The sequence below is a fragment of the Phyllopteryx taeniolatus genome, chromosome 21, assembly GCF_024500385.1.
Source record: "Phyllopteryx taeniolatus isolate TA_2022b chromosome 21, UOR_Ptae_1.2, whole genome shotgun sequence".
In the NCBI taxonomy this organism is placed as follows: domain Eukaryota; kingdom Metazoa; phylum Chordata; class Actinopteri; order Syngnathiformes; family Syngnathidae; genus Phyllopteryx; species Phyllopteryx taeniolatus.
Genome location: NC_084522.1, coordinates 14,292,980 through 14,315,628, shown reverse-complemented (window position 1 = coordinate 14,315,628; position 22,649 = coordinate 14,292,980). Strand labels below are relative to the sequence as shown.

At 44.2% G+C, this 22,649-nt stretch overlaps 1 protein-coding gene across 4 annotated transcripts in view; it reads right to left on the bottom strand.

Annotated features, from left to right (window-relative positions):
• ash1l (ash1 (absent, small, or homeotic)-like (Drosophila)) overlaps nt 1–22,146 on the bottom strand; it is a 49,789-nt gene extending 27,643 nt beyond the window's left edge. The window contains exons 1-4 of one of the 4 annotated variants that reach the window (XM_061760474.1): nt 21,781–22,146; nt 20,902–20,994; nt 10,807–11,588; nt 1,924–6,295 (exon numbers count right to left, since the gene is read on the bottom strand). In XM_061760474.1, coding sequence (XP_061616458.1) covers nt 1,924–6,295; nt 10,807–11,400 — 4,966 coding nt within the window. In that variant the 5' untranslated portion in view covers nt 11,401–11,588; nt 20,902–20,994; nt 21,781–22,146. Of the gene's footprint in view, nt 1–1,923; nt 6,296–10,806; nt 11,589–20,901; nt 20,995–21,780 lie in introns of those variants that run through there. The other 3 variants (XM_061760472.1, XM_061760473.1, XM_061760475.1) reach the window with 3 other exon arrangements.
• Nucleotides 22,147–22,649: the final 503 nt, after the last annotated feature.

The following is a 22,649-nucleotide window of genomic DNA, read 5'->3' as shown; positions in this document are numbered from 1 at the left end:
CAGCGTGTCATCCTTTTCCCTGTAAGCCTATCTCTACATCTTCCTCTCTAACACCAACTGGTCAAAAACTCCACAGCCACCTCTCCTCGATGCTTCCATACCTCCACAGGAATGCCATCAGGACAAACTGCCTTTCCATTTTTCATCCTCTTGAATGCCTTTCTAACTTCCCCCTTACTAATCATTGTCACTTCCTGGTCCACCACACTTGCCTCTTCTACTCTCCCTTCTGTCTTATTTTCCTCATTCATCAAGTCCTCAAAGTATTCTTTCCATCTGTCCAGCACACTATTGGCACCAGTCAACACATTTCCATCTCTATCCTTAATCACCCTGCTGCACATCCTTCTCATCTCTATCCCTTTGTCTGGCCAACCTGTATAGATTCTTTTCTCCTTCTTTAGTGTCCAACCTGGCATACATGTCATCATATGCCTCTTTGTTTGGCCTTTGGCACCGCTAACCTTTGCCCTACGTCGCATCTCAATGTATTTCTTTCGCCTCCCCTCAGTCCTCTCAGTGTCCCACTTCTTTGCTAACCTCTTTCCTTGTATGATTTCCTGTACTGTGAGGTTTCACCAACAAGTCTCTTTCTCTCCTTTCCTGCCAGAAGATACACCAAGTACTCTCCTGCCGGTCTCTCTAATCACCTTGGCTGTGATGGTACAGTCTTCTGGAAGCTCCTCCTGTCCACCGAGAGCCTGTTTCACCTCTTCCCGAAAAGCCGCACAACACTCTTCCTTTCTCAGCTTCCACCACATGGTTCTCTACTCTACCTTTCCTAATCAAAGTAGATCTTTGTGTTAATGCTGTTAAAGCAAGAGCTTTCACTGTATTTCACTTATTCAATGACTTCACTGCAGTTGATCTGCTGGCTTTGTTTAACTGAAGCCTCTGCCGTTTTTCATGATCATTCAAGGTATCCATTCAAAACACTAATCTTTGTTTTTTTGTTATTATAATCTTTATCACATTTGGCAAATAAAATTCAGATTTTATCAGTGGTACATTTTTTCCAGCCAATTCTGTGATTCAGTTAAAAATCAAGAGAGACAGTGTAAATACCTTGTGTTGCATTATAACAAGGACTGAAACATAATCCTTATATCAGTGTAATTGATTGCAGTTGCTAGTTATACACGATAGTGCGATAACCTACAATAAAGCTCACCAGCTGCAATATCCTAATGCTGGCATGAGAGTTATTTTGGGCTAATTAACATTTAACAATGTCAAAGGGAATTTGGGTCCCAGATTCCTTTGTTGAGATGATGTCAAAAGAAGTAATGTACAGTACAACCAATTTTAAACTGGCAATATAAGTCATAATTTTCATGGCATTTTCACGGACGTAAAAAGTGAAAGGTGCCAGCATCCGACGTAATATCAGAAACAAAATGCCACCAGCCGCGATCGTGCTGACGACACCACGCATTAAAATACTGTATCCTAATGAGGCAACCCGCATCGGCCACAAAGCACTCTTCGGACGCAGCAATATTCCACTTGTGCCAATTGTCTGAAAGGCTCATTGGAATAAATTTCAGATCTACTTTTTAACACCTATGATGCGCCAATTTAACAGGAATGTGGCGTGGAAGTGGCTTGTGATTTTAGTTCATGCTCTGAATGAATGTGGGTAGAGAAATGAAAGGCTCTTTTCCAAAACGAGATAAAAACCATATTAAAAAAAGAGCTCAAGCTTGCCACCCCATTCATTGTGTAGAGACTAGTTTTTTAAACATCTTCAGACCGAACCAATTAATTGTTTTAACAATAAAATTAATGTTTGTAAAAGTCACAGGTCTGGAAATTAAATTACCTTTTTCTTCGAATAATTTTCTTCATGTTGGGATTTTTATGTATTAATATTATTATTGTAATATTTTTATTTACACATTGTCTGAGGCAAATTTGACTCACCTAATTCTCTTCTCTCTGATGATACTGAGCGGTCTTTCCTTAATGTTCGGTCCATATGGGAGAAGCTGGTGTTTTCTGGCGCCGTCTCCTTCTTTCTGTTCCTGCATCCCCGCAAGTTAGTGCGAGTGAGAGCAGAGGCAAAGAGATTTGTAAGATTTGGAGAATCATGGCCTCTTGGCTCAACATCGTTTGTGGGTGTGAGAGGACCCTCGTCCTCACTTTCAGAGCAACCAGGTAGTTCTTCCGGCCGTCCATCTGAGAAGGGCCCCTGACTGGGCAATACATGACGACGTGAAAGCTTAGAGTAGTCTGTCTCAGAGGTGCCCATTCTGAACCAGGACTCTGCTGGGTGCTGGCTTTTGGAGCTGCTCCCCAGAGCTAGTCTGGAGGGTCCTAGACAGGATATTGAGCTTTCTTTGCGTTTGTACCTATCTGCAGAAGACGATGACGAAGAAGAAGGTGAATTGGCTAAAGTGACACCTGCTTGCTTGCTAGGATTGTTGCTGGAAGTGCTCCGTCCAAAGCTGCATCGTTGCAAAGATTCTGCCATTCCCAAGCTACCTACTCTCTCTCCTTTCCCTGATGTTCCACTGTCAGACAACCCTGCCCCACCGCGATTTAAAGATGCACCAATTGTTTCTTCTTCTTCTTCTCTGCCCTCGTCAGAACATCGCTCTCTGTGTTTGTGTCTATGTTTGTGCCTGTGGTGCCAGTTGAAAGACAGCTCAGAGGACATGGGTGGGTAAAGGACAGGGGAACGTCCTCCTAGGTAATCCTGCCTAAGCAGCTTGTGTTTTTTTTTGTGGAATTTCGAAGGGTTCAACAGGAGATGCGAAGGGTGATGATGATGCATGTAAGATGTTGGGGGAGGAGGGGGGAAAGTTGATGAATGATGAGAGTGGTGAGATGAGGCTGTGTGGGGTGACTGGTGGTGTGGGTGAGGATACAGAGCACTAGCTGGAGGATAGCCCCTATAGTAGCCCAAACCGAGGGGTCCAGAGGAATAAGGAACACTGTAGGAGGGATGGTAGAAGCCCCCGCTGGACAGTGGGAATCCAAGCCCTGGTACAAAAGGAACCTCCGACATAGACTCTCTGAGTTTCGGAGGCCGCCCCCTTTTCTTTTTCATGTCTGGTTTACGAACATAGTGCAATGGATCACAAGAATATGCAGGATGCGAATAGAAGCTGCCGAAATTAACCCTGAAGATTGTGGGCAAGAGATCTCTGTGAATGTAATGATGAGGTGGAGGGCCACTGGTACCACCTATGCCACTGGCACGGTTGCCCACTCCTGGCATTCTATTTGCTCCTGCTGTTATTCCTACGCCACCACCAAGACGATGCCCTGTGGTACGATGTGCGATGCGGATTTCACTCATCCTTATGACAATCTCATCCAGTTCAGCAAGAAAGTTGGGGTCGATCCGCCTAGAACGGAGTTGTAGGTATTTCTTCTTGCGTTTTCTTTTCTGTCTCTTAAGCTTTTCATAGCCTGGGCATCCATGGCTACGGCGTTTACACTTATGTTTATGTTTTTCCTTATGACCCATTATGGAGGTAGAAGCAGCTACTGGGTGAGGTCTCCGTGTATCAGGTGATAACCTTGCCAAATGTGGAGAGGGAGAAGGTGAAGGATGTTCCACAAGTACAGTGGAGTGGCGCCGCCTGCCTCTAGCGTTAAGTCCCATTCCTGGACCCATAGCGGAACCAATAACACCAGGCATTAATAATCCACTACCTATCGCAGCTGGCATGCCGATTCCACCCAAGGCCCCTGCTCCTGCTTTTTCCCCACGATCAGAGGTGCTGTTGTTGTCTGTTCCTATACCACTGTCACTGGGGACTGTCTCCTCACTGTGAGACTCACTTACTGGGGATGGAGTGGCTTCTTTCAGCTCACTAAGGGGGGCAGGAGAGGTAGGATGGAGTGGCCGAGGAGGGGAAAGCTTTCGATAGTGGTAGTGCTGCCGATAGTGGTGATGGTGGTATCCACGGAAAGAGGACTTTTTCTGAGAAGTTGCTGTGGCCATAGTTAAAGAGGAGCCAAGGACTGGACTGCGAAGATTTGGAGCTGAAAAGGTCGGGGGAGGGAAAGCAAATGTGCTATGACTATGGTTTGAATAGTGAGAGTGACCAGAAAAGTGCACTGAACCTGGCTCAACAAAGCTTGCATCACTGATGGGACTATGGCCTCCACTGGACTGTGAGAGAGAAGGTGAAGGAAATATGTCTGAAGAGGAAAGGTGATGCTGTTGCTGAGATTGATGGTGATGTAGAGAAGTGGTGCTGGGGGACAAGAAGGGTTCTGGTGGTCCTGTTGTAGCTGTGGCACTAACTGTTTTTGGTTTACGCCCTCGCCTCTTACCCATATATATTGTGCCTTTTTTGCTAACATTTATTTGTGGTCCAAGTTTTCCCCCAAGAGAAGCAGCCAAGGAGGACAAAGATTGAGTTGCAGCTTCTGCAGATCCAACCACAGCACTTGGAGATACTTTAGGTGGGTCTTCTTTTCTTGGTCCTAACAGGAATTGACTGAGAATACGCTTACGTTTCACACTTTTCATCTTGTTGATCTTGCCTATGATTGTTTTCATAATAAGCTGACCATTTCCTTTGCTGTGATACCGTTTGTCCCCAACGTCCCCTGCCTCTGGAGCCAATGTGGGAGGCTGACTCTCTTCGGGTAAGGTAGGTGGGAGGCGCTTGGGGCGTCCACGTTTTCGAGGGATAGGTTTAGGGGGTCTTAGGTCAACCTCTGGATGAAGCACAGGAGGGTCTTGCTCTTCTTTGGACTTCAAAAAAGTTGAGTAAACTTTAGATGTGGTCAATTTATTATGAGGGCGCCCACGGGCTGGGGCGTCAAGCCTTGGCATCTTTGACTTTGGCCTTCCCCTTTTTTTGGACTGGGGTGACGATGTGAAGAGACGTGACATTGAACTTTGTGGCAGAGTATTTGGTTTCATTTTATTTGGGTTAGGTGGTCTCCCCACAGGTCTCTTAACTGGAGTTGACGTTTCCAGGCTTGAAGATAAAGGCATGGTGGTTTTGCTCTGGTCAAAGGGACTGTCGAGGCCTGATCTTTGACTATGTACCTTGCTCATTGCACGGCCCCAGCGTGGCTTCCTTCCTCTTCGTTTTTTAAGGGGTTTACTGTCCTGCTCTGTTGCAGAATCTATGGATGAATCTGGAGAATCATCTCGTAGAGGAGTTTGCGGGCTGTCTTCACCTTCTGGCTCGGGTGAAGAAGATGCCCTTGGCATTACAGGTTCTGCAGGGTTGCTGGTCCGACCAACACGACTACTATCCCGATTGGGACTATGGTTACATGGACTTGAGCTCTTGTCACTCTCAACTCGCAATGACTGACCTTTGTCTTTCCCTTCTGGCTTTGCTGTTCCTGTTGAAGGACAGCAATTGTTCGAATCTCTGGGGCTGCCCTGTTCTCTCAGACTTGCAATGCCTTCCTCCGCAGCAACAGAAGTCTCTCGTGCATGGTCTGCTTGTGAGTCAACAGGGGAGCTTATGTGACTCAAAGTCTTTTGCTCAGCTGTGGTGGTAGGGGAGGATGAAACAGGACACGAGGACAAAGCTGTGGTGTGGGATGAGAAGTGAATAGGACGAGATTGTAGTTTGGGAACGCTACTATTAATGTTGTCATTGTTACTGTCCTTTGACAAGGAAGGCAGTCTGTTATTGCCGTATATGAGTGCTGGACTGCTGCTGCGACTACTGCTCTTACCACTGCTCATGTTAATACTGCTGCTACTAGGTTTCCCAGTTCCATCTGTGTCCTCCTTCCTTGTTGGTGTCAGGGTAGGTGAGTTTTCCATAGCAACATCTTTGTTTCTAGAACCGTAGGGCCGACCAGGAGGTCGTGACACTGGTAGGGGGGGAGAAAGGTGAACCATTCTTGAATAGGTGTTCCTATTGGCCATAGCCCTGTCTCGCTGCTTTGCTGTGGGGGTCATAAAACCTGAGCTTGATTGGGAAGTAGCAGGGTCAGTCTTAACAGGTTTGACAGGCTTTGGGGTCTTTGACGGCGGACAAGTGGCTATGAGTTGAGCTAATTTTTCAGTGACTGTAGGTGCTCCCCAGCTTTGAAATCCCTTGTCTTTATCTCTTTGACTTTCATTGCTGTAAGTGTATTGCGGTGGTTTAACACCTTCACAGCTAGGTTCTTTAGATGCAGGTATTGGTGAAGAGGGTGCAGATGACCGAGGGTTGTGTTGAAGAGTTGGTGTTTTCTTCCCAGAAAGGTGAAGTTTGCTGTCTGGGAAAGGGCGATGAAGATTCAGGGGCCGTTCAGATGTGGTGGTAGTTGCTTTAGTGTCTGACTTTGTGTCAGACAGACAATCCATCTTTGGTGGACCCTTCAACAAAAAAAAAATATATATAATAAATTGCCTTTGAACAATTTGATACAAAATGAAGGTATAGAAATAACTATTTGTCATTGTTTTCAAGTGATATAATAAAATCACTGTTTTCTTGGGAGAAATTTAACAGAATTCGTATTTACTGTCAAACGCAACTTCAACTGGGCAGAGTAAAGGGACAAAGGCAGGGGAATGCGTAGATGCAAAGCCTTCAACACATAGGGTCAGATTGGGGACAAGAAGCTAGTGCTGTGGCAAGAGGTCATCCTAGGGAAGGGGGATGGGGAGACAAGGGCAGGCAACAACAAAGATAGATGTCAAGTGGCCAGTCACTAAGTTTATATGGACTGGAGAATATCAAACTATGGCATTAAATCAATTGAAACCAGACTTTGAAAATGCATGTAAACTTTTTAATCCGACTGTATTTGACTTTTTAAAAACTGGAATAAAACAGAGAATGTTCGATCATAACGGAAAGCTGGGGGCTTAAAAAGTCAATATTTTAAAGCCTATGCATAGAAGAAAATGTGGCAGATCATCTAAACAGTGACACATCCAGATACAGTGGGTACGGAAAGTATTCAGACCCCCTTAAATGTTTCATTCCTTTGTTATTTTGCAGCCATTTGCTAAAATCATTTAAGTTCATTTCCCCCCTCATTAATGTACACACAGCACCCCATATTGACAGAAAAAAAATGGAATTGTTGAAATTTTTGGAGATTTATTAAAAAAGAAAAACTGAAAAAAAAACTAGCACATAGCCATAAATATTCAGACCCTTTGCCCAGTATTTAGTAGAAGCACGCTTTTGAGCTAATACAGCCATGAGTCTTTGGGAATGATGCAACAAGTTTTTCACTCCTGGATTTGGGGATCTGCCTTTCCTTGCTTGCAGATCCTCTCCAGTTCTGTCAGGTTGGATGGAGAACGGCGGACAGCCATTTTCAGGTCTCTCCAGAGCTGCTCAATTGGGTTTAAGTCAGGCTCTGGCTGGGCCATTCAAGAACAGTCATGGAGTTGTTATGAAGCCACTCTTGTTATTTTAGCTTTGTGCTAAGGGTCATTGTCTTGTTGGAAGGTGAACCTCCGGCCCAATCAGAGGTCCTGAGCACTCTGGAGAAGGTTTACATCCACGATATCCCTGTACTTGGCCACATTCATCTTTCCTTCAATTGCATCCAGTCTCCCTGTCCCCGCAGCTGAAAAACACCCCCACAATATAATGCAGCCACCACCATGCTTCACTGCTGGGACTGTATTGGAGAGGTGATGAGCTGTGGCTGGTTTTCTCCACACATACCGCTTAGAATTAAGGCCAAAAAGTTCTATCTTGATCTCATCAGACCAGAGAATCTTATTTCTCACCATCTTGGAGTCTTTCAGGTGTTTTTTACCAAACTCCATGCGGGCTTTTATGTGGCTTGCACTGAGGAGAGGCTTCCGTCGGGCCACTCTGCCATAAAGCCCTGACTGGTGGAGGGCTGCAGTGATGGTTGACTTTCTAGAACTTTCTCCCATGTCCGGACTGCATCTCTGGAGCTCAGCCACAGTGATCTTTGGGTTCTTCTTTACCTCTCTCACCAAGGCTCTTCTTCCCAGATTGCTCAGTTTGGCCAGACGGCCAGCTCTAGGAACGGTTCTGGGGTCTTACGAACCTTAAGTGTACCAGAATTTTTTTTTGTAACCTTGGCCAGATCTGTGCCTTGCCACAATTCTGTCTCTGACCTCTTCAGGCAGTTCCTTTGAACTCATGATTCTCATTTGCTCTGACATGCACTTTGAGCTGTAAGGTCTTATATAGACAGGTTTGTGGCTTTCCTAATCAGTCCAATCAGTATAATCAAACACAGCTGGACTCCAATGAATGTCGAGAACCATCTCAAGGATGATCAAAAGAAATGCACAGCACCCAAGTTAAATATATGAGTGTCACAGCAAAGGGTCTGCACACTTACGGCTGTGTGAGATATTCATTTTTTCTTTTTCAATAAATCTGCAAAAATTTCAACAATTCCGTTTTTTTCTGTCAATATGGGGCGCTGTTTACATTAATGCGTGGAAAAAATGAACTTAAACGATTTTAACAAATGGCTGCAATATAACAGAGTGAAAAATTTAAGGTAGTCTGAATACTTTCCGTACCCACCTTGTGTGTATCAAACAGGCTAATTTTAACAACAAAACTACGTTTTACTATTCACATTGGAATGAAAACTGAACAAAATAGTCTATCGCAATTAAAAATGGTACCACTAAACAAAAAAAAGCTTTCGACTGTGCCTTTCATTAACCAAATGAAGGCCCTATTGCAAAAACACATCTAATCTGAAATATTTTGGCTGCTTAATCAAACGGAATTTAGTCAAGTAAGAATGTGCACGTATAATAATTAAGACAATGTCATAAACGTAATCCCTAGATGGAATCTGTTTTAGCCTGGTTATCCTAGAAGGGAGCGTCCTTCATCTGTGCTCCTATCATGATGTGTTTTTGTGGTTTAGATTATATTTAGTTTTGGTTCATGTTATATCTTTTCTGGTGACCCAAGTTCATGTCTTGTCTTGCTCGTTAGGTTTTCGTTTCCACCTGTTCTCGTAACCCTGCTCCTTGTGTCTATCAATCAGCTCCATCTAACCACTCGTGTCTTGTTCAGGTGTGCCTCGTTGTCTTGTCAATTTGCTTGTATGTAGTTACTTGTTTTCTGTCAGTCTGTGTTGGATTGGCTCATTGTCATTAGGGATGTCCCGATCAAATTTTTTCCACCCGAGTCCAAGTCCAAGTCTTTGATTTTAGTGGGGCAGTGTGGGGCAGTGTGGGGCAGTGTGGTGCAATGCATGCATGGAGCTACACGTTTGCAGTAAGCTAAAGAACAGAAGAAGCGATAAAACATTCATTTAAATCACTTTTCACAGATCAGGAAGAATATATGGCAGTGAGTATTGTCATATTAATTGTCTGTATGTGTTACTTCAGTGTTTGTGTATAAATGTTTGTTATTTGAAGGTAAAGCCCCCTCCGTGACCTAATGGAAATTCTAGCTAGCCCGTCAATGGGGTTTTCCACTGAATGTTACCATTAAGCTTGCGATTTCTAAAACGATCATATTTGTGTCGTATTTAAATATACAATGCGTGTAATTCTTTTTGTTGTGTGTTAAGTTTTACAGTAAACTTCACCTGGGGTGTAATTAAACAGTTTTATATCTGACTCTGGGAGGGCAGAGACTGTGTGTGTGTGTGTGTGCGTGTGTGTGTCTGTGTGCACGCATCACCACCTAGCCATAGTGGAGGCAGACTTAGTTTTGCCAAAGATCAAATAGACCCAGTGCATGTTGCTAACTGGGACATCACAGAGAAGTGTGGAAAAAAGGGGAGCGCAAACTAATTCAGAAATGCGATTAATTTGTATATGTACACAGTGTGATGAAAACATGAGCCCACATACAACACAAAGAATGCCTGATGAGTTTGCCACCCTATCTTGCAATGTAATGATTTCGAAATCAGTAGTAATCACCGGAGCAAACTTGTTGACTGACCACTGCCCTTGAGATACGTAAGATTAATAAAGTACAGCAAAGTAAGCAGAATTGTGAGGAAAAATACAAAAATATGCCAATACAGTGGAACCTCGATAAAACAGTCCCCTATATAACGGATGGGACTAAACGATATGTCCAAAAATTGTTTGTATTTGTCACTTAAAATGCCATTGACAAAGTCTGTTAGTTCCAGAATTGGCCAGTGTTTACTGGCGCTGTGGCGCAATGCAGGCAGAGAATGGGACTGACGTATTTCCGGGTCACAGATATACAATAATACTAGATCCTCCCATGCCTACGTGGCGGCCATGTTGAAAGTAGGGCATTGACGCGACGACCATGTGACGATGGCTATAGCTATTGTCTATTGTACATGGAGCAGAGAGAGAGTGGCATGGATGCGGCATTAACGCTTGAGGAGTACAAAACACAAGTCTTTGGAGTCTATTTTTGGTACAGTAAAAAAAAAATTTGTCAAGCTGTTCGTCTTTGTCAATTGATTTGGAAATAGGTAGCACACGAATTCCTCACGGCTCATGAAAGCGTCTATGATGAGTACTGTAAATCAATGTCACCATGACCAAGCAGGCGTGGTAAAGTTGGATAAAATGTGAAACTTTCAAACATTTTCAAGCTTTTTTTAATATGCATTTGTAATAACTGTACTGTACTGGGCATTTTAGGCCACGAAATAAACCTGCAAAACATTAATTTTGTAATGTACAGTAATATGGGTCCACACGGCCTAAAAAGGTGCTTCAATGTAACGGACAATCGCCTATAACGGAGGAGCCCCCGTGCCTAGTAGTACGTTCTTTTGAGGTTCCACTGTATACAGTAAATATGCAAGCAGTCCAGCAGCAATACAGTATAAAATGTTGTTCCTACTTAGAATTTCATTAATTGTTGATTCAAACTACATAAATGTGCTGTCCCAAAACTCCTTGTTCCCACTTACTCGTTTTCCTGGTGCACTACCATTCACTTGAGAAGGTGCCATGGCAGCTGTGCTGGTAGGTGGTGGTCCAGGAGGAGATGGTGTCGGGACTTTAGAAGATGGGTTTGACGAGGATGATGAGACTGGTCTGCTGACACTTGGACTCTTCTCCCTCTCTTTTTCCCTGACATGAGAAGGACTCTGGGTCTGGCTACCTGGCCCATCATTTGTATTCCCTGCACGATTTCCTCGAGCACCACCACCTCCCCGCCCTGTATTCCTCATTGTAGCCCGAAAGGCTGGTCTGCATACATAATTCTCCAAGATCTTAGGAGGTTTCTTCATGCGTTTTGCTTGAAGACCAATCTTCAGTTTGACATTGCCTTCAGATAGGCTGCTCTCCTTGATGGAGAACTGTGACTGGTCACCACTACCTCCAGGACCACCTGCCCCTGTGCCATCAGCTATAATGGAAGCCTCTTTTTCTTTGTCCCTTTTCTTCTCCTCCTCATCTTCTTTCTTTCCAACACCTCCCTCTTTCTCTCGCTCCCCGGAAGTTACACCTGAGACGAGAGGAGGTGGTGTTGCAGTTCTCCCGTGAATCTTCTGATCCATCTTAACTTAAGGGCTGTGCAAGTTCACAAGGTAAGAAATGTGTATCCTAGGAGGAATATAGGAAAGGGAGTGGGATAGGGAAGGAGGAGGGAAAAGGGGAGGGGGACACCAATGAGGTAGAAGCTCTCCTTTTTTTAGAGGGTTTCTATCCTTCCCCGTCAGTCCGGCCCTCTTACTCCGTCCTTCAACTGTAGTTGTAGTAGGAGTGGGGAATGGTGGGGAAGGGGTGGGGGTGCATGGGGGGGAAGAGAAGGCAAAAACAAATTAGTTTTATTGTCAATAGTTAGCATTTATGCGCTTGATATTAAGACTGTGAAATGAAGCAAAAAACATTGGATTTATGCTGCACGATATTGGAAAAAAATGACATTGCTCGTGACGTGAAAACCAGCACACAATTCTCCTTTTAACTCTGTGTATTGTTTGGACAATATATAATAGCTTCAGTAGAAAAGAAATTATGCTCAGTAGAGCACAAAAATATACTTAATAGTATACTACTATAGTCATTCGTATGAAGCCTACCTGTATTTAATTTCACTGTAGTATTGCGCAGGTAACGGTCCAGCCAGACTTGAAGTTAAAATAATTATCTTTCATGTCCAGTTATACTGTGTTGTAATTACCACATTCCTGAATCCTGACACTATTCGTTTGTTTTAATCAATCTGTTATTTTAAACATTTTAACGTAATATGCATTTGTATTTCTACATGTGAGTGCATTAGTTTAATCAACACACATGAGTGTACACCTGGTTTGTCCCTTCAATAATGCCGTATAGCACCACGATGACAATGCTCAAACAATATATCATGCAACCCTATTGGACATATAGTCAAAAAAATAAAAATATGAAGGAACAGAGTAATGCAATTTCCATTGTTTGTTGTAGGTAGGCTTGTCACGATAATTACTATATCGACTTATCGTTTGATAAATTAATGGACACGATGGTTTTCCGGACGTCATAAATTGTCATTGTTGTGATGAGCTGGCCCGCGGATCACACAGTGAACTGAGAAGTGTTTGAAAGCTGTGTCATTAGCCGCTTGTAGGCTCAAGGATGGGGCGGCACGTCCACAGCAAAATATTTCTACCACCGCAAGTGCTTCCGGGGACCGCAGTCACCATGGCGTCAGGGTTAGATTTTTGTAAACACTATCTACCAATCCATGCAAATGCATACTCCCAAAGTAAAATAAAACGGTTCAAGTTTCAGCGAACAAAAAAGCACGACCGTCGATCATTGATGTGTGCTTTTGTCTTCTTTTTTTAAATGTGCCTTTGTGTGAGGCTTCTATAGTAGCCACACAGCACATGGCACCGCTGAGCGAAGAGTTGGAAAGCGGGTTCTTCGGCAGAAAGAGAAGAGGAAAGCACAGAGCCCAGAACTGAATGCGGGGACTTTGAATGTTGGTACTATGACAGGAAAATCTCGGGAGTTGGTTGACATGATGATTAGGAGAAAGGTTGATATATTGTGTGGCCAGGAGACCAGGTGGAAAGGCAGTAAGAAATGAAGAGTGAAGAGAGAACTTTTCCGATCATGTCAACATGCTAACAAAAAATCAGAATCAGAATCAGAATCAGAATCATCTTTATTTGCCAAGTATGTCCAAAACACACAAGGAATTTGTCTCCGGTAGTTGGAGCCGCTCTAGTACAACAGACAGTCAATTTACAGAACACTTTGGAGACATAAAGACATTGACAAAAAACAACAACAAACAACAATTGTGCAAAAAGATGCAGAGTCCTCAGTTCGAATGGCTAATGACGCAATAGTCCGGTGCAATGACCATTGTGCAAAGGGCACTGAGACTTCAAGGAGTGTATGCGGTTTAAAGTGACGAGTACTGCGATAATCTGGGACAATGGTTGTGCAAATGTTACAGATACTCCTCAATCAGTGTGCAAATGAAGCAGATACTACTCTGGCATGAGTGGCCACTATATGCAAATAGTGCAGCACGGCGAGACAACTACAGTGAGTGCACGAGTAATACATAATACAGAATACAGAAATGTGACAACGAACTCAAGTCAAAAAATTGCCAGCTTGTTGTAATGGAATTGTAAGTTAGCTGTTCAAGAAGTTGATTGCAAGAGGGAAGAAGCTGTTGGAATGTCTACTAGTTCTAGTTTGCATTGAATACTGAGACACATTGCCTATGCTATTTTGGAGCTTGTGGATGATTAAAGGCTGACTTGGAGCGAGTCAGTAACAAAAGAGTCAAGCCACACTATGAAGTGACGTAAGTATGAAATAACTCCTTTCAACTCTGCATCGCCGTGCATTTCCGGGTGGACATACTGTCCCAAGTTTTAAACGCAATCTTACGGAGTACACAGGATGGGCACATACATATGCCCTGCTCTCAGGGCGAGTTAAGTAAAACAATGACTTGTGCGCTTGCTGGCTTTCCCCAAATGATCAGTTTTGTTTTATTTTACGTTCCTCGGTATTATATTTGTTATCCTTCCACAAACGAAGTGCAAAACCCTCGGGAAATAAGGGATACGATTTCAGAATGTTTAGTGTGCAAAAGCGGTGGGCGACTGGTTACAGCGTCAGCCTCACAGTTCTGAGGACCGGGGTTCCATCCCCGGCCCCGCCTGTGTGGAGTTTGCATGTTCTCCCCGTGCCTGCGTGGGTTTTCTCCGGGCACTCCGGTTTCCTCCCACATCCCCAAAACATGCATGGTAGGTTAATTGACAACTCTAAATTGCCAGTAGGTGTGAACGTGAGTGCGAATGGTTGTTTGTTTGTATGTGCCCTGCGATTGGCTGGCAACCAGTTCAGGGTGTACCCCGCCAGCACGCCCGCGACCCTAGTGAGGAGAAGCGGCTCAGAAAATTTAGAGTCTCCAATTAATGCATGTTTTTTTGGGGATGTGGGAGGAAACCGGAGTGCCCGGAGAAAACCCACGCAGCGTGGGGAGAACATGCAAACTCCACACAGGTGGGGCCGGGGATTGAACCCGGGTCCTCAGAACTGTGAGGCCGACGCTCTAACCAGTCGTCCATCGTGCCACCCTGGCTGACTATATTTACAAAATAATTTATAATTGATCTACTCTTATATTACAAAAATTCCATATCATAGTTTGATCATACAGTGTTTTAAGTAAAGCATTCTGATACAAGTAATAATTTTCCTAGTAATCCATTTTTACAATTATGTACTGTATTACAAAATAACATTCTCTCCCATTTACGCAGTGTCCCTGAATGCACCTCGCACTTTCACACAGCTGCCTCATGCCTGCCTAGTTTCATTCTGAAGAGCGAAATAGGAAATGGAGCAAGCGTACATTTTCTATTAGCATGTCCAAACAGGTCCCTCTGCTGGTCACTTTTAATATTACAGTGGAATACACCATATATTCAGAACGCCAACATCGCAGCAGACCATGCGATGTGACTATCGCATTTTTTGGGCCAAACCGAGACCAAGCGCATCGTCTGAATAACTTCAGGCTTTCAAAGAAAACAAGAATAATAATATTTCATCACATCCATATATTTTTCAAACGTTTCCCAATCCTATAAACGTGTGAAGTTTTGACGCCAAAATCGAGGTACGTTTTCATCGTTGTCAGCACCACAGAAAACCTCATCTGAACTAAAAAATTTCAAAAACGAGGTGGTAAAGGGATTTCCCAAAAACGTAATTGGAAAAGAACAATGATTAGGTGGTCCTCTGCTAAATCCAAGTGCCAGTGAAATGTAAAGAAAATGGCAACCAATGTTGTGGATTCAGTAAGTAACCTAAATTAATGCAGCCCTATGTGGGGCACAAGCCAGTGCAAACTGTAGGCCGGTCCCAAGCCCGGATAAATGCACAGGGTTGTGTCAGGAAGGGCATCCGGCTTAAAACTTTGCCAAACAAATATGAGCGTTCATCCAAAGAATTCCATCCCGGATTGGTCGTGGCCCGGGTTAACAATGTCCCCCACCGGCGCTGTCAACCTGGAGGGCGCTGGTGGAAATTCAGCTACTGTGGGTCGAAGTTGAAGAAGAGATGGAAAGCAGGTTCTTCGGCAGAAAGAGAAGATGAAAGCACAGAGCCTACAACTGAATGTGGGGACTTGGAATGTTGGTACTATGACAGGAAGATTTCGGGAGTTGGTTGACATGATGATTAGGAGAAAGGTTGATATATTGTGTGTCCAGGAGACCAGGTGGAAAGGCTGTAAGGCTTCGGAGTCGGGGTTATTTTAAAAGAAGAGTTGGCTAAGAATGTCTTGGAGGTGAAAAGAGTATCAGATCGAGTGATGAGGCTGAAACTTGAAATTGAGGGTGTTATGTATAATGTGATTAGTGGCTATGCCCCACAGGTAGGATGTGACCTAGAGGTGAAAGAGAAATTCTGGAAGGAGCTAGACGAAGTAGTTATGAGCATCCCAGACAGAGAAAGAGTCGTGATTGGTGCAGATTGTAATGGACATGTTGGTGAAGGAAATAGGGGTGATGAAGAAGTGATGGGTAAGTACGGCATCCAGGAAAGGAACCTGGAGGGACAGATTGTGGTAGACTTTGCAAAAAGGATGCAAATGGCTGTAGTGAACACTTCTTTCCAGAAGACGCAGGAACATGGGGTGACCTACAAGAACGGAGGTAGAAGCACGCAGGTGGATTACAGCTTGTGCAGACGATGTAATCTGAGGGAGGTTACCGACTGTAAGGTAGTGGTAGGGGAGAGTGTGGCTCGACAGCATAGGATGGTGGTGTGTAAGATGACTCTGGTGGTGGGGAGGAAGATTAGGAAGACAAAGGTAGAGCAGAGAACCATGTGGTGGAAGCTGAGATAGGACAAGTGTTGTGCAGCTTTTCGGGAAGAGGTGAGACAGGAGGAGCTTCCAGAAGACTGGACCACTGCAGCCAAGGTGTTGAGAGAGGCATGCAGTAGAGTGCTTGGTGTATCTTCTGGCAGGAAAGGAGAGAAGGAGACTTAGTGGTGGAACCTTACAGTACAGGAAATCATACACAGAAAAAGGTTAGTTAAGAAGAAGTGGGACACTGAGAGGACTGAGGAGAGGCGAAAGGAATACATTGAGATGCGACATAGGGCAAAGGCAGAGGTGGCAAAGGCCAAACAAGAGGCATATGATGACATGTATGGCAGGTTGGACACTAAAGAAGGAGAAAAGGATCTATATAGGTTGGCCAGACAGAGGGATAGAGATGGGAAGGATGTGCAGCAGGTTAGGGTGATTAAGGATAGAGATGGAAATATGTTGACTGGTGCCTGTAGTGTGCTAGATAGATGGAAAGAATACTTCGATGAGTTGATGAATGAGGAAAATGAGAGAGGAGAGTAGAAGAGGCAAGTGTGATGGACCAGGAAGTGGAAATGATTAGTAAGGGGTAAGTTAGAAAGGCATTAAAGAGGATGAAAAATGGAAAGGCAGTTGGTCCTGATGACATTCCTGTGGAGGTATGGAAGCATCTCGGAGAGGTGGCTATGGAGTTTTTGACCAGCTTGTTCAATAGAATTCTAGCGTGTGAGAAGATGCCTGAGGAATGAAGGAAATGTGTGCTGGTCCCCATTTTTAAGAACAAGGGTGATGTGAAGAGCTGTGGGAACTATAGAGGAATAAAGTTGATGAGCCACACAATGAAGTTATGGGAAAGAGTAGTGGAGGCTAGACTCAGGACAGAAGTGAGTATTTGCGAGCAACAGTATTGTTTCATGCCTAGACCACAGATCCATTATTTGCCTTGTGGATGTTGATGGAAAAGTACAGAAGGAGCTACATTTTGTCTTTGTAGATCTAGAGAAAGACTTGACAGAGTACCCAGAGAGGAACTGTGGTACTGCATGCGGACGTCTGGAGTGGCAGAGAAGTATGTTAGAATAATACAGAACATGTACGAAGGCAGCAGAACAGTGGTGAGGTGTGATGTAGGTGTGAAAGACAAATTTAAGGTGGAGGTGGGACTGCATCAGGGGTCAGCCCTGAGCCCCTTCCTGTTTGCAGTGGTGATGAATAGGCTGACAGATGAGGTTAGACTGGAATCCCCGTGGACTATGATGTTTGCAGATGACATTGTGATCTGCAGTGAAAGCAGGGAGCTGGTGGAGGAACAGTTAGAAAGATGGAGGCATGCACTGGAAAGCAGAGGAATGAAGATTAGCTGAAGTAAAACAGAATATATGTGCATGAATGAGAGGGGTGGTGGGGGAAGAGTGAGGCTACAGGGAGAAGCGATAGCAAGGGTGGAGGACTTTAAATACTTGGGGTCAACCGTCCAGAGCAATGGTGAGTGTGGTCAGGAAGTGAAGAAACGGGTCCAAGCAGGTTGGGACAAGCCGAAAGGAAAAGAAGAAGTAATTTACCTAAATTAAGCTAGCGGAGAATTCATTCAACTAAATTATGTGGTTTGGCTGAACATTTTGGTGTTTAAATATACAGTATAATATTGAATTATCTTTGTTTTCCATGTAGTTTTACAATAAACTTCAGCTTTAGAGCATTTTGGATTTGCATTTTTCTTCCATAGCTCCTCCAGGTGTTGTCCGTCTACGCTTGCCGCACTGTTTATTGTGTGGGGCCGTAGGTTGAATAAAGTTCGCTGCTCGTCCGGCTTTTGTTCTTTCATCATAATAGTGTATGTATTTTTACAGGAGTTACAAACAAACAGCTTGAAGAAGGCAAACTTAACATCTTTTTGGAGAACTGTTCCCTATCTGCCCAGCTGCTCAGAATTACCGGTGCTGGAAACACGTATTTTTTCACGTTTGACGATGAGGCATGGCGGCACTTTTCAAGTTCCAGTATACTGTGCAAATCTAGGAACTTGTCCACAGCTCTTTCAAGCCTCTAAATGATTTAATGCAGATCCACGCAAAGCAGGTGGTTTCTCTGGGTGAAGTCATTTGGAGGCAATTGAGAACTGTGACCTCAGCACTTTGGGCCCTCTGGTACTGCACAGAGGATCTCTGTCTTCCTCAGCCTTCACCAGCAGTAAATGAAAGCTATAGACCGTCAACATGATGGCAGTTTCTCTTCCCTCTCGCTACATTACAGGACAACAGTGAAGCAGATGCATAATGGAGCATGCAGAAAGTCATACAAGTCATCACAAAGCAAGAAACAAAAAAACTAATCATCCATATTGTGCTCTTGGTCTACGTTTGTGTTGGATTATGAATAGCAGTAGATGTTTTTTAACCACACAATAAATGCAGACCCATTTTGGAGTGTGGCCTGCAGTTCACCCACACCCACTTCTCAGAGTTTACATCAATTACTCATTCCATTTCAACTCAAAACTACACACCCAATACGCTACACATAACAAACTCAAATAACACCTTGCTTGTTTTTTAGCACTCCACCAATCTCTGTTTTTTACCATTTTTAAGCTTTCCATCGTCTTTCTCCTTTCACAAACTTGCAAAGCGGCAGTCATGGCACACAAACTGAAGTAATTGTGGTCTCAATAATCAAAAACACATTCCGTGCACCACTCAGGCCTGCTTTGCTCACTACTTCCTTCTCTCACAAACTGACAAATGTTCTACTTCTTTGATACGAAATTTAAAGCAAAACTGGCTGCTTTAGCTTCCTTACAGAAGCTGTGTGTGTGACAACCCAATAAACCGTGGCAGCCTTTCTTAATTTTCAAAGAGTGTACGATTTGGAAGTAAGTCGATTAATTTATCCTTCTGAATTAGTAAATTGGCGGCACGGTGGACGACAGATTACCACATCTGCCTCACAGCTGTGAGGACCCGGGTTCAAATCCGGCCTCGCCTGTGTGGAGTTGGCATGTTCTCCACGTGCCTGCGTGGGTTTTCTCCAGGTACTCCGGTTTCCTCCCACATCCCAAAAACATGCATGGTAGGATAATTGAAGACTCTAAATTGCCCGTAGGTGTGAAAGTGAGTGTGAATGGTTGTTTGTTTATATGTGGACTGTGATTGGCTGGCGAGCATTTCAGGGTGTACCCCGCCTTTCGCCCAGTCAGCTGGGATAGGCTCCAGCACGCCTGCGACCCTCGTGAGGATAAGCGGTATGGAAGATGAATGAATGAGTGAATGAATTAGTAAATTGTGTGTTGATTAATTGCGTAGTGAAGCAATTATGGCAGAATGGAGTGCAACAATTTGCTGCATCTAGCTGAGGCTCTGTGGAAAGAAATACTAAAATAATACATACATTTCTTGCTAAATTTCCCCATAGGTAATCACTGAAATTACAATGAGTGTTTAAAAGGTGTTATTTTAACATAATGACAGTGACTTAGTTTTTGTCATGGGTGTGTGTTAGGGTTGCTGTCTTCCCCCTGTCTCGTACACACCTGCTCCTGAGACCATCTTCCCCACCTGTGCCTCGTTTACCCGAATTACCCCATGGATTTAACTTCGTGTCTCATTCTTTCTGGTCGCCAGTTCGTTGTACCTTGTTGTCACGTTCCAGCATTCCTTGTATCCACGTCACCGATTCATAGTAAGACTAGACCCTGCTCTGATTTTCGACCTTGCCTCTTTGCCTCACGTTTTTTGGGTTACTGTTGCCTTTTTCGGATTGCCTGCCTGTGTACCGCCCCCTGCTTGTTTATTAAACCTCTCTTTTTTTGAAACTGTCCATCTGTTTTAGAGTCGTGCCAGCAATAAGCATGCAAAGCTATTTGATTCAAATCTGAAAAATCCCTTTGACGATCAATGTAACAACAGCAGAAATGGCACGCCAGGCCAAACTGTAGTAAACAACTTCTCGCATCCCCACCCATTTCTTTCTACCCAAGTTCCTCCCGTCTTACTTTCGCAAACGTTTTTCATAAGTGCTGATTTGACTACAGCAATATGCAATGCACGCACGCGCGCAGCCCCCCCCCCCCCCCCATCGTTCACGGGGGCTGGTCACTCCAGCCAGAGTGTATACTCTCTTTCATGGCTTTTAATCCATGGGAACAATAGCACATACTATGTTTTAAACAAACAAGCAACATATCATGGATTTGATACAACCAAGTTTAACATAATAGATTGGCAAATATTCTAAAAAGCTGCCTTGACTTGGACTGTTTGTGCTGATGGGTTTCCTGTAACCTTTCCCTGAACTCTCCCTCTCCCCGCAACCCCACTCTTATCTCCACTTGTCCTCCCCACAATCTAACCTGATCCCTAACCCCGACAGACTGTAGGGGTGGGGGCGTCTTCAGAGGGAGGGAAAGCAACATGGATGACAGGTGTCAGTTGAGCCAGCACATTTCAAACATCCTCTGCATGTGGGAGTAACGTGAAACTCATTCCACTGTGGTAATAGTGCATGCATGTGTGATAAAGACGGCTGTACAAGCCAAACAATAACGGGGCTCAGTCTGCATCATCAACTCTGCAGTATCATAATTTTTTTTAGTTATACTAAAATTGCTTGAACCAAAAGTAATCACGGCCACGTTTTGGCTCCATCACATTCACCAGCCGGCCGTGGATTGAAATGCATTTTGGAACCACAGTTAAGATCATGACACATTTGTACTCACCTCTTCTAGTTGTCCAGAAATGGTGTTCACATTATTTGGCTCCGTGTCCTTCCTCGTTTGTGACAACGTGGTGGCCACACATCACTCCATGTGCTGAATTGGCAAAATATGACACGAAAGGTAAACTGTAGGCAGGAGTCTGTGAGATCAATCAAAGCCATGTCCCGTGAGTCTACACCGCTGACAGACAGTAGCCATGCGTCGCACCTTAGGTTCAACTATTATCGCGTAACGTTTGTGGCGAGTGGAGTACATCGGTGCCAAATATTAACCTGGAACGTGGCGAATGCGCACAAAACAACATAGGCTCATTAAACCGTCTCCTATTCTCTCGAAAATATGTGCTCGTGTTATTAATTATAATAACAGGGCCAGTTACGGAGGATGGCGTCGTCGCTGTGTAGTGCTAAATATAGCGCTAACCAACGCGTTGAGAAATAATTGTGCTAAATACCCCAACACGGACATCATATCATCTCATATGTATCACCCTGGTAGCAAGCAACTTGTTAGCTATCAGCCTCTGATTGCTGATGTTTAAGGACGAATGGGGCTATTTTCATGTGAAATGTTGAATTTATAACGTTCGCGGGCATGTTAGTAATGAGTCGCAAATTCCCAAATACTCGGCGAACAGGCGAAAACTGTTCCGAGTCGCAAAAAGAAACATTTCGGTCATGTGTGTTTAAGTATGGGATTATGACTAAAAGCGTGCAGTACAAGCGATGTACATAATCTTACATCTCCGTCACATTCTCGTATGCACTCGTGTTACCACATCTCAGCTATGACGGCTAACGATGCACTAGCGAGTCCGCCAAACCACACAAAAACGAACATTACCGCGGAGCCACGAATACAATTGTGGAATTAAAATACCATAAAGCATCGCGTGGAAGTGTGTAGAGTAACATTCCTGTGGTATAACATAACAAATGCACTACCGTGTAGGTTGTTTAAAAAAAACACTGTCAACAAAATGGCGGCTACGTTGAATCAACATAGATCCCCGAAATGGATCTCCCTCTTTAATTCCTTCTTCTCTACTGGTAAAATCCTTCTTCCTTACAGCGAGTGATAGGCTGTATTTCTTCCGAGATATCCCAAAAAATCCACACCGTCGCTCTGTTAGCTGGGTCTGAATGTGTCAGCACGGGCCTCTCTCGTCGCTCGGGCCTCCATGTCTGCTCAGCCCGTGTCGCTACAGTGTCAGCCCAGCACGGGCATTCTCAGCCTCGGGGAGGGAGGGAGGGAGAGGGAGGACGGGCGGGGGCGAATGGAGTGGAGTGGAGTGGAGTGGAGGAGAGGAGAGGAGAGGAGAGGAAGAAGGGAGCAAATGTCACTTGTTCAGCTGCAGAGAGAACAAAGTCTACGTTGAATAATTTCTCGGCATTTTTGGGATGTGTGATCATGTGCTGGCATTTCCCACGCAGCCTAATTTTCATAACGCTACATTCACGTGTCAGCTGTCAAATTAGTGCTTGGCAACACAACGTCAGGTATCTCATAGCCTAAGTCATTAATAATTGTGCTGGAGATGTTCCAGTCGAAGTGGAGCGCAGACCAGTCCATTAATGAAGTAGGCGTCTACTTGAATAATTCATCATTGAAACTACAGTATGAGCAAAACAATATCTTTTGTCTGGTTCTCCATTGCCATCAGGTGTGGTCTCAATTCCACATCTTATACTGTATCGTAAATTGGGGCTCTTCATTTCACACTGACAACTATTACAGGTGGTCATATT